The sequence below is a fragment of the Equus przewalskii genome, chromosome 1 (assembly GCF_037783145.1).
Source record: "Equus przewalskii isolate Varuska chromosome 1, EquPr2, whole genome shotgun sequence".
NCBI classification, from domain to species: domain Eukaryota; kingdom Metazoa; phylum Chordata; class Mammalia; order Perissodactyla; family Equidae; genus Equus; species Equus przewalskii.
Window position 1 is genome coordinate 67,878,182 of NC_091831.1, and position 14,448 is coordinate 67,892,629.

General features: G+C 48.4%; 1 protein-coding gene across 3 annotated transcripts in view; it reads left to right on the plus strand.

The window, feature by feature from the left end:
• PGBD5 (piggyBac transposable element derived 5) overlaps positions 1–14,448 on the plus strand; it is a 144,828-nt gene that overhangs the window by 103,806 nt on the left and 26,574 nt on the right. For 2 of the 3 annotated variants that reach the window (XR_011538514.1, XR_011538517.1), the window contains exons 5-7: positions 1,275–1,472; positions 6,449–6,554; positions 8,039–8,261. Coding sequence is in view for 1 of the 3 variants with exons in the window: in XM_070613820.1 (XP_070469921.1) it covers positions 1,275–1,472; positions 6,449–6,554; positions 8,039–8,234 (500 nt within the window). In the remaining 2 variants the exon portion in view is untranslated. Of the gene's footprint in view, positions 1–1,274; positions 1,473–6,448; positions 6,555–8,038; positions 10,145–14,448 lie in introns of those variants that run through there. The other variant, XM_070613820.1, reaches the window with a different exon arrangement.

A 14,448-nucleotide genomic window follows, 5' to 3' on the forward strand; every position in this document is an offset into this window, starting at 1 on the left:
TGTCCTTGTTCATCTAGTCCTCCTCCCTGTTTTAAAGACATTTTAAATCTCAAGACTAGAGTAGTTTGAGTGGCTTCATCTGTAGAGGTGTGAGCAGCAAGCAGCCCTCTCTTGGGGCAGCGAGACTCAAACGTGCCACCCAGTGGGTTTTATTCCATGCCCACTGCTGCTCCGGTGGGGCTGAGTTGGCTCAGGGAGGGGAGGAATTCATCACCTTATCTTTCCAGCGTGGGTAGAGAGGCAGTGATGAGGAATGTGTGGAATGTAGAATCTTTGAAGTTAGGATGATGCTGTATTGGTCTACAATGAGCTGATAAGAGAACAAAGGATGAGACTCTTCCCAGGGCCTTCAGTCAGAAGTGCCGCTTCATGTCACCTCCAAACGTTCAGACTGAGGAGATGGGCTGCGGGGAGAAGCGGGCTTCCCCATGGCTCCCTGTGGCCACCTGGCCTGGCTGAGAGGGGCGGGCCTATGAGGAGGAAGGACTGGGTAGGACCTTGGGCCCAGGTGTAATTGAGAGAGGTCTCCTTGTTCATGCTGGTCTCTTCTCACAATCCCTCCCACCTCCATGGAATCTTCCGGGTCTTAGAGGCTGCGTTCAAGCTCCTTCTCCCTCAGGAAACTCTCTCATCCACTCATATTGCGCATTATGTTCACAGGCAGGACACTGTTCGGTGCGTGTAGTTTGATGATTCTTTACTCTGCATTTAGCTGAGCTCCCCCACCGGGATGGGGGCTCCATCTTGTACGGCTGCATCTGGGTGCTGTGCAGTTGGACACAGGGCTGGGCCCACGGCCAGTCGAGTCTTAGGTGCGAGTGTTAGGATGACATAACTGTGATCAGGTTTGGATATCAGACAGACATCTTCGCCCTCCCAGCCATGAGCCTCAGTTCCTCTTCTTTAATGTGGGTTCAGTAACCTACTGAGTGCAGAAGTTTCTGGAAGCAGTTGGGAGGATGATTACACATACATAGCACTGTTCCTGAAACACAGTGAGCCCTCTAAAAATGAGTGCTCATATCATCGCTGTTGATTCACTGCTTATGTTATGGTCCTACGTGTAGTGTTAAACATACTTATAGAAGTACCAGGAGAGGCAGCAGATCTGGGATAAAAGTCCCCAGACTTTAGCAGTCACTTCTAGAGGGGCTTCTAGAGGGTCTGTCTCCCAAGTGTCAGCCTCAGAACAGGGCAGTACCGTCCTTTCCTCCAGCATGCCCAGGGCCTGGCCTCTCTGAGGATGTGTGGTTTCATGTCCCTTTCCCCACCAGAGATTTACTGCTGTGGCCTGCTCAGCTCCAGGAAGAGTGACTGTACCGGCCTGCCACCATCCATGCTGACCAACCCCACCACCCCTCCGGCCCGTGGCCAGCACGAGATCAAGATGAAGGGGAACATGTCTCTGATCTGCTGGTACAACAAAGGGCACTTCCGCTTCTTGACCAACGCCTACTCACCCGTGCAGCAAGGTGGGGCAGACTGCTGTCGGGACTTGGGGTGGCAGAGGGCATGCTGGTGAGCTTGAGCAGGACGTGGGGGGAGTGAGTTTGAGGCCTCTCTTGGCTGTGCAGCTCTGGTGGCAGGCTGAATGCTGTTCCTCACCAGCCCCTGGGCCACGTAGAAGTTGCTGCTGCATCTGGCTAGGAGTCAAGAGCTTCCTGGGCCAGTGGGCTATCAATTCCCGTGACTGGTCAGCTTTAGGAGAAACAGGGATGGTGGGATTTGTGGGTGACTTGAGTGGCCTCCCTTAGTTCCCCAGGTTGTGCATGATGTGACAGTTAGCTATATTTGAATGACATTTACATGATCATTTCATCATCTAGGATTATGTGAAAAAGCTTTTCTAATGGGAGGGGGAAAGAAATCAACCATTCTTATCTTTTCAATGTCTTTCTTAGAATGTAACTTGCTGGGGCTGGCTGGGTGGCGCAGCGGTTAAGTTTGCATGTTCCACTTCAGCAGCCTGGGGTTCACCAGTTCGGATCCTGGGTGCGGACATGGCACCGCTTGGCAAGCCATGCTGTGATAGGCTGTCCCACATATAAAGCAGAGGTAGATGGGCAGGGATGTTAGCTCAGGGCCAGTCTTCCTCGGCAAAAAGAGGAGGATTGGCAGCAGATGTTAGCTCAGGGCTAATCTTCCTCAAAAAAAAAAAAGTAGTTAACTTGCTTTGGGTTTTTGGGTATTTAGTTGATTTCATCATTAATTTTCCTTGGGATTGAAAATCTATTCATAACAAAGGGATTTATTTAGTAACGAGTCTGTATTTAAAGTACAGCTAAAATATTATTAAACTGCTGAAAAGGAAATTGAAATGACAAAGGGGTACTTTACAAAAGATATTTACAGTTGTATAGTATATTTGAAAAGTCCCTTGTGTTCTTTGCTATTAAGACATCTTTCCTCTTCACTTTTGAAAGAACACTGCCAAGGAGCTCATGGGTGTGTGTGTCTGTGTCTGTCTGCCTGCCTGCATGTGTGTGTGGTGTGTATGTATTGGGGGGGGGCAAGGTTTAATGTCTGTCCTTTATTCCCGTCCCTCACCCCCACACACACCTAAATTGCATTACGTTTCAGTGGAGGTTACAGTAAAGGGACTCAGCCATAGGGGTGTTGTCACCCCATTTCGGTGTAGAGGTGAGGAAAGCTGCTCTTCTTGAGCGCTTTGTCAAGGGCATGTAGAGGACAGGTCTGGAATTGACCCTGAGGCTGAAGGCAGGGGTTTGAATTGGACTGTTGTACTCCGGCGTTTGGGCCTTGGTGCAGGGCAAGGGCATTTCTAGGGAACACATTTGGGAGTAGGGTGCACGAGCTGCTTCCCACCAAAGTATTTTAAGTGATAGCCTCTGAAGAAAAGATGTCCCAAACCAGGACATTGTACCCGTCTGAGCTGGGTGAAATGAGGTAACGAAGAGAAAAGAATGCATCTGGGGAGTTTAGAGAGAAGCGTGCAATAGGATTGAGGAGACAAATCTTAAAATCATAATCTCAAGGGTTGAGACCCTTCAGTCAGACACCAAAGGAACAAGTAAGGAGGATATTGATGGCAGAAGAAGAGAAAATTTGTAGGGTTGATTTTTAAATATGCTGAAACAGTGTTTATTTGTGTTTTAATTCAGTTATAGTTTCCATTTCTGAAGTGCTCTGTTAGAAATCATAAAGTCCCACATCCTAGACTCCCTTAAAAATCCCAAAGAGTATGCCCAGAGCATCACTGTAGACTAACTCCCACCTCCAGGGCCCCTGGTCCCTCCCACAGTGCCTCTCAACAGCACCCAGGCTGCAGTCTATGGGCACCAGTGAGCCAGGCCACACTCCTGAGAGGAGAGCCCTGCAGGGGAGCTCAGAGCCTGGGTGCAGCGGAGGGAGAGAGGACACCAGCCGGAGGAAGGAAGGTTTAAGGTGGCTGAGGCTGGGTGACCAGCTGTTCCTCGGCACTGGAAGTCCTTCTCCTGCTCCACATCTTAGAGTCTTTTTTTTTTTAAATGAAGGGAGATAGTTTTCCTTTCAGTGTATTTCAAAAACATGATTTTTAAAAGATACCTGGTACTCCATCCTTTTAGATCTGTCATAATCTCTTTATCTCTCTGCCTATTAATGATCGATTTTTTCGCAATAGAATACTGATATAGTGAATATCTTCATACAAAAATCTTCGGGTACATCTGTGATCATTTCTTCAAGATAAATCCAAAAGTGGAAATGCTGGACCAGAGTAGGCACATTTTTAAGGATTTTGCTCATGTGTCACCAAAAGGCTATACTTGTTTACCGTTGCGATGGGTTCCATGGGGACCGAGATTCCTCCTGTTTTACCAACACTAATTTTTTCTTTTCTAAGTTTGTGAATATGATGGATGAAAATGCTACAAAATTTTAAATGGGAATTGCCCTATTAGTGCGGTCGAGCATCTCTTCACATGTTTACTGGCTAATTTTGAATGATTTCTTTGTAAATTTTTCTTTCAAGGTATTTGACTTTTTCTTATTAACTTGATAGCAAATTTTATGCAAATATTCTTCTGCGTTTATTTTCCTTTTGCTTTAATTTTGGTATTTTTTTAAAATAAAGAAGTCTTTCATTTCTGTATGGGCAAATCTGTTGACCATGTTCTTTGCTCTGACGCTTTAAAAGTCTCTGCTCTGTCCAAGGCCACACGAGTGTGAGTTTCCCCGGGTCGTTCTGTAGCGTGATTTGTGTTCTTTGTGTAATCCAGTTCAGATTCATTTTGGTGCGTGGCACCAGTTGGGCTTCTACTATTTTTGTTTTAGTTGAGTGGCAAGGGTTGGTTGACCAAGCAGCCCGCCTCGTACCTGAGCCATTTACCGAGCCATCCTACTTTCCCTCTTATTTTAAATGTCACCCAGATGATAAAGTCTCATACATTCTAGACTGCTTTTCAGCTTTATACTCTCTTCTACTGTGACCATATACTTTTCTAAAAGTTAAGCAGAATTTCCATTTTGGAAAATATATAGCTAGTTATAAACATTTTAGGAATACTGGTTTATTATTCTTTACTCCAGCTTCTCAGGAAAAATTAACCTTCTTGCAGAGAGTATAAGCATATGCATGGGCTTTTAAAAGTTACTGCTGTCATATGTCAAGGGACATCCCCATTGAGAACCAAATCCATTGCTTTTCTTCTGAAATCCATGTTGAGTCTGTCATTTCCCTACCAGAGTCTTTGGCCGCTTGGAGTTCAGAGTCCTTGAGACTAATGTGAATGCAAGATGTCTGTACAGGATGACGAATTAGGTCTTGATCATTCATTCAGACCTACAGGATTCGGATAGATGTCAGCCAAAGCACAAAAAGCCTGAGGAAAATGGTAGACAGAACCACCGCTGGAAGGTGGAGACGTGTTTCTGTCGATTCACACGGTGTCAGAGAGGTAGACACATAGAGTATAGCTATGCACAGAGATTCACAAACAGCTGCCAATATACAGAGTCCACCCAGGGAGCCTGTGGGCTACGTACATGTCATTCCCAGTTAGGAAGTCAGCAAAGACAGTGAACCTCTTGTCAATATTCCAATGTTGAAGCTTTTCACACTTCAGAAAAGGCTACTATAGGACAGACCCTTACCTTTTCCAGCTGGAATGGTACCTCAGAATCCGAAATGTCACCAGGGAGGAGGGTGATACGGTTTATAAACTGGGAGAAATGCTCAAGGAGACTGATGCAGACCTGGGTTTTGAAGTCGCTCTACTGAGATTCCATGCTGAAATCCTTACGTTAAGTTAAAAGATATGTACAGGATGGGAAGGAAATGAGTTAAAGCGGGTCTCCTGTGGCTGGGTATACAGTCATGTGTCGCTTAATGACAGGGATGCGTTCTGAGACATGCGTCATTAGGCGATTTATGGTTGTGCAAACATCGTAGAGTGCACTTACACAAACCTAGACGGTACAGCCTACTACACACCTAGGATACATGATACTAATCTTATGGGACCACCATCACATATGCAGTTCGTCAGTGACACAAATGTCCTTATATGGCGCAGGACTATACTGGGACAGTGGCAGTCCAGAAGCTGTTGCACTGGTTTTGCTGAAATCTGCAGGGACGCAGCCAACTCCAAGGTCCTTCCTTGGAGAGTGATCCTTATTGAGAACCCTGGTGACTCAGAATGAGTCGTCCTCTACTTCTGAGAAAAGAACAGAGGGGATTTTGTTTCTTTGTAGGCATGGGCTGACCTGCTCTTGTCCATGTGGTCTCCATGGGGCCCTGATGGAGCCAGAGTCTCTTTAGACCTAGAGGAGGCTGTACTTGGAAGTCAGGCAAATTAAAGCGGAGCTGAAATGGGAAACCTCCCAAGGTCTGGGCCTCAGGTGTGAAGCTGGGATGCAGAGGATGCTTTCCATCCCTTGGTCAACATCCACGAGACCCCGGAGGTCCTGGGAGGTGTGACAGGATGGAGCCCGGGGCTGGGGGCAGCGCCTTCTGAGCCTCTATTTCCACCCTCTGCTTTGATGCAGGCAGGCAGGGCCGGCAGAAATGACCACTGGTACGCTCTAACCTCAGCCACCTGCTCCGCCTCCCAGCCCGCCCAGAGCCCATGAAGGGAGGGAGAAGGAGGGGAGAGTGAGTCTGCATTTCCATTTTTGCTCTTTCAAGGCCCAGTCGGGTGCAGCACCTTCCCCAGTGCCACTTAAAGCCATCTTTGGGCCCGTCATAACCCTGCGTGCCCTGCGATACCCCTGTACCTCGGATGCCATGTCTCAGCTGGCAGATACCTTTGCACTCACCTAACTCTGATATTTCCCTCAACTCCTCTGAAGCATGTGGTGACAGGTGTGCATTGTGGGTTCTTCATCGCCGCCTCTGCTCTCCATTTCACCTCAGGACAGCCCACAGGGTGGAGACAGGCACGTCTGTGAATCCGAGTTTGCAGGAGGCAGTTTGGAGGGGATTCATCTTCTCTCTTCTCTGCAGGCATGATCATCAAGAGGAAGCGTGGGGAGATCCCCTGTCCCTTGGCTGTGGAGGCGTTTGCCGCTCACCTCAGCTACATCTGCAGATATGATGACAAGTACAGCAAGTGAGTGAACAGCCGACACCCATCCACAGGAGGGCTCTTGCAGGCTCCGCATCACAGAGTGGAGAAATTGGTGGTGGTCACTAGTTTCCCCAGGTTCACAAATGAAAGTTAAAGACCCTGTGAGAGGAATCCTGAGCCCCATCTTGGCCTCCCAGGCTCACCCGTGCAGCCCTCCTCACCTCTGGGTACCCTGCCTCCTTTGCCACCCTCTCCATCTCCTTGCCCAGAGCTGCCCTTCCTTCCACTTACTCAATGCCTGCTGTTTCTCAATTGTTGGTCCAGACCCTGCACCCTCTGTGTCTCTCTAACGCATTCTGCCCTCCTTCTCCACACCCATGGACCACTGAACATCAGGCCCAGGCATTGTCACGCTGAGTATGTTTTCCAGCACTGGTTAATTTCAAATACGGACTCCTGCATCAGGCGTGGTCTCATCTTAAGCGTCCACATAGAATATACAGTATGCATGGTGTATGTACACACACATCCCCACGATACCATCTCCTGGCTGAGTGTCATTATATCCATAACAGGAACTCAAGAAATGATTGCTTTTGAACCTCAGTGTGACTATTACTACATTACTAGGATTGAGCCTCACAACCTAAAAGGCAGTTGGGTGTTTACTCGGCCCTCTTTGAGGGTAATTGACATCTTCTGGGCTTTTTCATGGCAGAGAAGGGAAACCAAGGACCTGGTCTTCCCTGGAAAACTTGGCCTAAGTGTGAAAGGGAGCTCCGCTTCTTAGGGAGTCGTTGAACAAGCTCAGCACTTGCTGAGTTCCATGTGGTTATTACAAAGAAAACTATAGTTATTTAGTAGCTATCTGTTGGGTGCTGCTCTGTGCCGGGCATTTTAGTAGATTGAGGATAGTGACCCTCAAACACTTTGCATTCAAGGGGAACAGAACACAGGGATGAATCCTAAGATAGGTGTGCCCAGAAAGAACACTGTCCTCAGTCTCAGGGGCAGAGAAGGCCTCCCTGCGGTGATATCTGTCCTCGAACTGAAGGGAAGGTGGTGGTGGCAAAGAGATGTGTGCTCAGGAAAAAGGGAACCTGTTGCAGAGGCACAGAGCTGCTGATGAGCCTGACCCTGGGGAAATGGAAGCAGTTCGCTATGCACAGAACACAGCATTTGGGAAGGGCTCTTAGCAAGCCGGGAAGCCCGAGGGTCTAACTGGGCCCTGCTGACTCAGAGCTTGTGAGCTGCCCCACAGAAAGGCCTGGCTCCTGGTTTCGGAATCTCCTCAAGTGGCTCACCTGCTCCTTTGGTAGGAATTGTCTTCATCGTCTTTGTCATAAGTAAAGTTCATTGTGCCAAAGCCTCAGCAAGAGCCAGCCCTACCCCTGCCTGATTCCTACCCCCACAGCACCCCTGCAGCATCTTGCTGACCATGCTCAGGCCTTTTGGGAATCTCTCTCCTGAACTGGGTGCCCAGAAACCCTCTGAGTCAGCCTTTCTTATTCTCTCTGTCCTTTTAGGTATTTCATTTGTCATAAACCAAATAAGACCTGGCAACAGGTCTTCTGGTTTGCTGTCAGTATCGCTATCAATAACGCCTACATCCTGTACAAAATGTCGGACGCCTACCACGTGAAGAGGTACAGCCGGGCACAGTTTGGCGAGAGACTTGTGAGAGAGCTGCTGGGCCTGGAGGACGCTTCTCCAACCCAGTGATGCCCTTGGCATGGGCCCCAGGCTTAGGTAAGGACCAGTTCGAGGGAGGGGCAAGAGGGAGAGAGCCTGCCATTCTGACCTACCCAACCAGACCCGGAGATGCTTTGGTGTGTGGCCCCAGCCTGGGAGGGGTGCTCAAGGCCTCTGGAGGGACCAGGATGGACCTGGTCAGAGGATGGCTGCTGTCCCAGTTTCTGTTCAAAGAAGAGTATGTCCTCCCTCCAGGAAGCAGCCACCCACCTCTCAGTGAGTGCTCTGCAGAGAGCGGTGCCAGCCCAGACTCTCTACATGGGGCCAGTGCTGCTGTCAGTCGTGAGTTGCTCAGCAGGGCCCTCCATCCTCACGACACCGGTGGAGCCTGCAAAGAGACTCAACTCTTAGCACAGGGGACCTGGGAAGGCTGTTGCCACTAAAAGTGCCAGGGGTAGGATGAGGCATAGCATGTTCTGCTAGAAATACCTGCTTTGTAAAGATGTAAAGACATTTGTGACATGGTTTGATTTCATGCTATGTCTAAAGGTGACAGGAAACAAGCAAGGATGGGCTCTGTATTGCTAAGATTGTTCGAGTATGTATAGGAGACCAGAGGCTTTGCCAGCATTTGCCTGGTGCAGGCAGCATAGAACAGGTCTGAGAGTAGAAGAAAGACAAATGGGTGCCATTAAAATGCAGTGATGAAATGGGGGCGTGGTTGTCCATTCTGGTTGATAAATGAGGCATTCCTGCTCAGTTCATCTGTTTGGCTGGTGGATGGCAGAAAGGGAAAACATTGACAGAATCCCAGTGAAGTGTGATGCTATTTTTTATTTTTAAATGTATCTTCAGGTTATTTTCTTACTGTTGCTTAAGATCTTCTGTAAAAGGAAAATGTCCCCTTCTTTCCCATCCTCTCACCCCCTTGCCTCACCCCAGTCATGGCTCCTTGCATGATCACAGTTCTGTGTTCTGTGTTCTGTGCTAGGGCCAGAAGGGGCAGCTTGCTTCCAGAACAAATATGGTTGCACTCTATTAGGGACCACAGGGGGCCTGCAGGCTGTAAGCTTTGTCACAGACATTAACAGTGGCAGAATTACTTGTTTTGAAAAATATGTAGCATTACTGAAACAAACAACAAAACGTCTCCACGGATAACCACTCACTAATTCTCTTTCTGTCGTGCGCAGTCCCTGGCAGTGTTTGCTGGTCTCAGGCCATATCCTCGGACTGGTGTGGCCAGTGTTGGCAAACCCCGCAGTGGGACCGGGCTGCCAGATTGGTTGGGTGTGATTTCCCGAGGCGGGCAGGGCCTGCTCACCTTTGTGCTGAGAGGACTACTTGACAAGCAGCTGGCAGTGAGGCCTCCACTTATTTCCCGAAATGAGCTGGGCTCTTTCCAAACTGAGGTTCACACATCTCCAGGGGAGCCCTCACCAAAGTGGTCAGCTGGTCTGGCGGTCCCCACAGACGAGAAACAAGTAATTTCTGGATTTCCACAATCCCCTTTCAACCCAATTTGCGTAGCCCCTGATTTTTACAAATGCAAATCTATTCTGCTCAGGCTTCGGGACTGTTTTCCTTGTTCACACCCAGTTAATTGAAAGTGTTGCTGGCAGCATGCTCCCGAATCCATGTCATTCCTGTGTCCTGGGCTCATGACCATCACCCTCCCCTGTGGTTTTGATTCAATGCCGCGGATTGTAGGCCAAGTTCCAAACTGCATTTCAGAACACCTTTGCCGTGTCCTTTAACTGGATTGAGAGCACTTTTACCACATGGAGAAATATATTTTTAATTTGTGATGCTTTTCTACAAGTTCCACTATTTCTGAGTTTAATGTGTTTCCAACACTTAAGGAGACTCTAATGAAAGCTGATGAATTTTCTTTTCTGTCCAAATAAGTAAAAGAAAAAATAAAAGTCTATTTAGATGTCGATTCTTTGTTAATGTGTGAATTTGTTTACAAAGTCAGGGACAAAACTACAGGCTATTCTTTTAAGATTTGATTTCTTGTTATATAATCCGGTGTATATGACTTTAACTGTTCCTAGTATCGTGAACCATTGAGCAATTTTTTAAAAATCCAGTGAAGATTGACTAATAGAAAAATATATTGATGCCCTAGTTCTGTGAGTTTAGTTGTATTTTAGATGCCTGTGCCATTGGAGAAAATACTGCGTCTGCCTTCCAAACAGGTGATTCTTCCTCTTTTCTTCTAGTCTGTGTATGTGTCATTCCAGGTTAACGTGAAGAAGTGACGAGTAGTGAATGACTTTGCCCACCAACTAATTAGAGAGTAATTATACCATTTTAGTGCTCTGTGTCTAAAACAGTACCCACTGTTTTCTGACAAATGATTGAAAAAAGACAGGAATTGAGTTGGGTTTCCAGTGGAGGTTGTGGTGACCACTCCAGCCCTCATGAGGTTGGCAAGAGTCTCTCTCCTCCTTCTGGAAGAGGGACAAATTGACATGTAGTGCTGTTAGGAGAAACTGCAGGGACATGGACCTCTCTTAGAGATGTGACTCTAGGAATTGCTGTCATTAAAGTTCACCCGGCTTGTGTCTCCCTGGGTTTGAGGGCCCTCAGGCTAACACTGGATTGGCTCATTTAGTAGCTGGCCATTCCTGGTGACCAGGAGAGGGCTGGTGAGCGGTTCTCATGAGAGGGGGGCCAGCACAGCCCTGGCAAAGGCTGTGAGGCAGGTGGGCACCGCTGCATCTCCTGACCACTGAGAGCCCTTTCCATCCTGGTCCTGCCACCATGGCAAATGAATCCCCTGTGGGATGTCTGTGCCACAGGGTCTAGAAAAGAAAAATGGAACATTGAGCTTCCCAACTTAAACAAAACAAAACATCGACAAAGCTTCTAAGCTTCTCTAATGAAGATCTCTGTTGACCAAATGTCACTTAACCCTGTTCTGAGCTTCACACTGTTTGTGATGCGGGCCCACGATTGCAGCTGTGTTCATAATTAGGTAAGGTAATTCTTAGGAGAATTTAACTTGAACAGATTTCTGCTACCTTCCTTATCAGGATCTATATTTCATATCCATTGTCTCTTTTCCCTACACTCTGCTTCCCAAAAAGCCTCAGTTTTGAAAAAAGTCTTACTGTGGTCAGTGGAACATTATACTAGGGCCATATTTCAAAACTCAGGCAAGTAACATAGGAAAATCTTGGTGCCTGGATCATTCTGGGCAAAGATATCCACTTTATTGACTACGTTAGGGAAGGCCTGGCCACCAAAATTGAATGAACTCTGCAATTGCGCCAGAGGCAAGAAGATTGCGGATACCCATGATAGGCACTGGAAGGCTCTGGATCACCATTTATGGCCGTGCACCACCGTCATCCACGGGAACCAGCCTCAGCATCAGACAGTGAGGGGGGTCTCGAGTTGCTGGGGGAGGAAGTTAGACAGACAGACGTTATCAGTGAGTGACATGAGGAGTCCCAAGCTTCATTCATTCTCCTCCAGTCTGTGTTTAATGGCAAAAAACATTTCCCCACAGGTCATGGAGGTTTGGGTGAGAATAGTTCAATGATATACTGATGGAAGGGAGAAAGCTGACTGGGTGCTGTCCACCACATGGCTTACTGCACCATCCCATGGCTAATGGTTTGAAAAGCAGGACGAGAAAGGCTACAGATGAGGCCAGTTTCATGTGGCCTGGAGTGCTTCCTGTGCACCAGCTCTTTTCTTTTTACAGGAACCTGTGAGGTAGGCACAGACTGTCATTGTACCCTAGTTCACAGGTGGAGAAATGGTGAGGGGAGAGGTTCAGTGGCTTGCCCAGGTAAGCCAGGTAATTTGGGGGGCACAGTCTCATTCCTAGGCTGGCCTGATGCCAGAGGCCGAGCTCTAACTGCTCTGCATCCTGGCTCCCTAGACTCATCAAGAGAGTTAGGAGTGTTAGCCCGATTTATTTAATGCCTCGATAGGGTATTTTCTCCTTTCTGTAGCTTGTATAGAATGGAACCCAAACCTCTCTTCCAAACCCAAATATTGCAGATGACACTGTGCACTCCATCCCACCATGCCTGTCACTCGCATGTGTTCTTTCTTGTCCTCAACTGAAGTAGATGTCTTTTGATTTAACGACTGATGGAGCCCAAGCTGAGCTGGGAGTGAGCTGCAGTCTGGGAGGGCATTTGGACGAGGCTAGTCCTGGGCTGCAGCAGGCGCTGAGCTGGGACATACGGCACTAGGGGAGGGGTGAGGTCCAGCCGTGGAATATGCCTGGAGTTCCCTGGCACCTGCCATCCTATGGGTGATGTGACAGAGTGACTGTTCCCCAAAATGCTACAACTGGACTCTTCCTCAGGTCTGTGCGCACTTGCCAGCTTGTTTCTGGTTGTGTCCCCCTACGTTAAGCAACAGCTCATCAACAGTCAACAGTCTTGGGTGTAGAAAGTATGCCTTACATAGTTGGGGTACCAAAGAAAAGGGACCCCCCAAAAGATCACAACAAGGTTACCTGGGAAGGTGCCCCAGCCCCTGCCCCAGGCCTCCACAGCCTGCTTTGGAGAAGAGATCCATCTATGAAGGAGCCTCTAATTATGTGGCCCCTGTATCCACATAATTGGCTGTCTCACCCAGATGCCGTCTATCTTTATTAGGAATGTTGCTGAGACTTCCCACTTTTGACTCCATTATTTAATCTTTGATTCTCTGTGGCTTCTCTCAGTGTCTCATCTTTGAAAGTATTTCTAAGCCTTCTTCTTAAGTATGCCCTTGTCTCCTGATAAAAAATAAAAGAGGGGCATGAGCTCCGCTTTGGCGGCCCAGGGTTTTGCCAGTTCGAATCCTGGGTGTGCACATGGCACCTCTCATCAAGCCATGCTGAGGTGGCATCCCACATGCCACAACTAGAAGGACCCACAACTGAAAATACACACTATGTACCGGGGGGCTTTGGGAGAAAAAGGAAAAAATCTCTAAAAAAAATAAAAAGTGAAAGACAGGGCCAGCCCCTTGGCCAAGGGGTTAAGTTCGTGCACTCCACTTGGGCGGCCCCTGGTTTTGCCAGTTCAGATCCTGGGCACGGACCTGGCACCATTCACCAAGCCATGATGAGGTGGCGTCCCACATAGCGGAACCAGAAGGACCTACAAGTAGAATATACAACTATGTACAGGGGAGCTTTGGGGAGAACAGAAAGAAAAAAAGATTGGCAACAGGTGTTAGCTCAGGTGTCAATCTTAAAAAAAAAACAAACCCAATCTATGTGGATACAACATATGAAAAAAAATTAAAAATAGAGTTTCAGGTACCAAAGTGGCACTGGGACTGTTGCTATCAAATGCCAGCAGGAAGAGGGGCTGGGTCAGTTGCCCCACGTTGTACATTCTCATCTTCACTAGCTACTCCGCTAACACTTCTTTTCTAAGTTACTTGGGAGCTTGACCTTTTGTGTCCCTGTTGGGAGATGAAAACTGAGGAAGAGGAGAGGGCCGCTTTCTTCGGTAAAAGATCTGCAGGAGAGCGGAATACGATGGGGGAGTGCACGGCTTGTGCTCATGTGAGGGACCCCATGCTTCCTAAGGGGAGGGGGCCTCTGGCTGAGGAAGTGCAGCAGGAATGAAAGGGGACAGCGGGTGCACAGAGAGCTCCCAGCTTCTCTCTTGCTGCCAAGGGGCACCACCTGGGTGGCACACCTCCCCTTTTGATATTTCTCAGTAATCCCTCATTCATTTTCTTATTCATTCCTTTGACAAATCTTCATCAAAGCCTAACTGGAATAAGAAGCAATATTTAATGTGTGGAGGTATTCATGGTCCAGGTTTGGTTGTAGGCTCTCTGCCTGGTTACTTCGTTTGATCCTCAGCATTGCCGTGTGAGCCGGGAACTGTCAGTCTCCCCCTTTTGTGGTTGGGGAAAGTGATGCTTCGAGAGCCTGTGGGAGGGCCCACCCTAGAGTGTGGAGCTGAGGTGCCCCTCAGTCCCTCCATTGCTGACTCAGCCCCCATGGCTGAACTACTACCAGCAGGTGTTGTGCTGGGAGCTGGGCGCAGGCCAACCACCAAACCTGGTCTGTGCCCTCGAGGGGGCTGTGATGCAGGTATGTGGAGGGCACAAGGTGGACTGATAATCCCCCCTAAGGAAAGGTTTCAGTGAGGGGGCGAGGTCCTGGACGGTGATGGACGGCATTGCTGCCCGATGCAGCAGCGCACACCCCCTCTGAAATTTGGGGCGCTTTACCTTGACAGGCATCGGGTACACCTGGCTTAGCGTA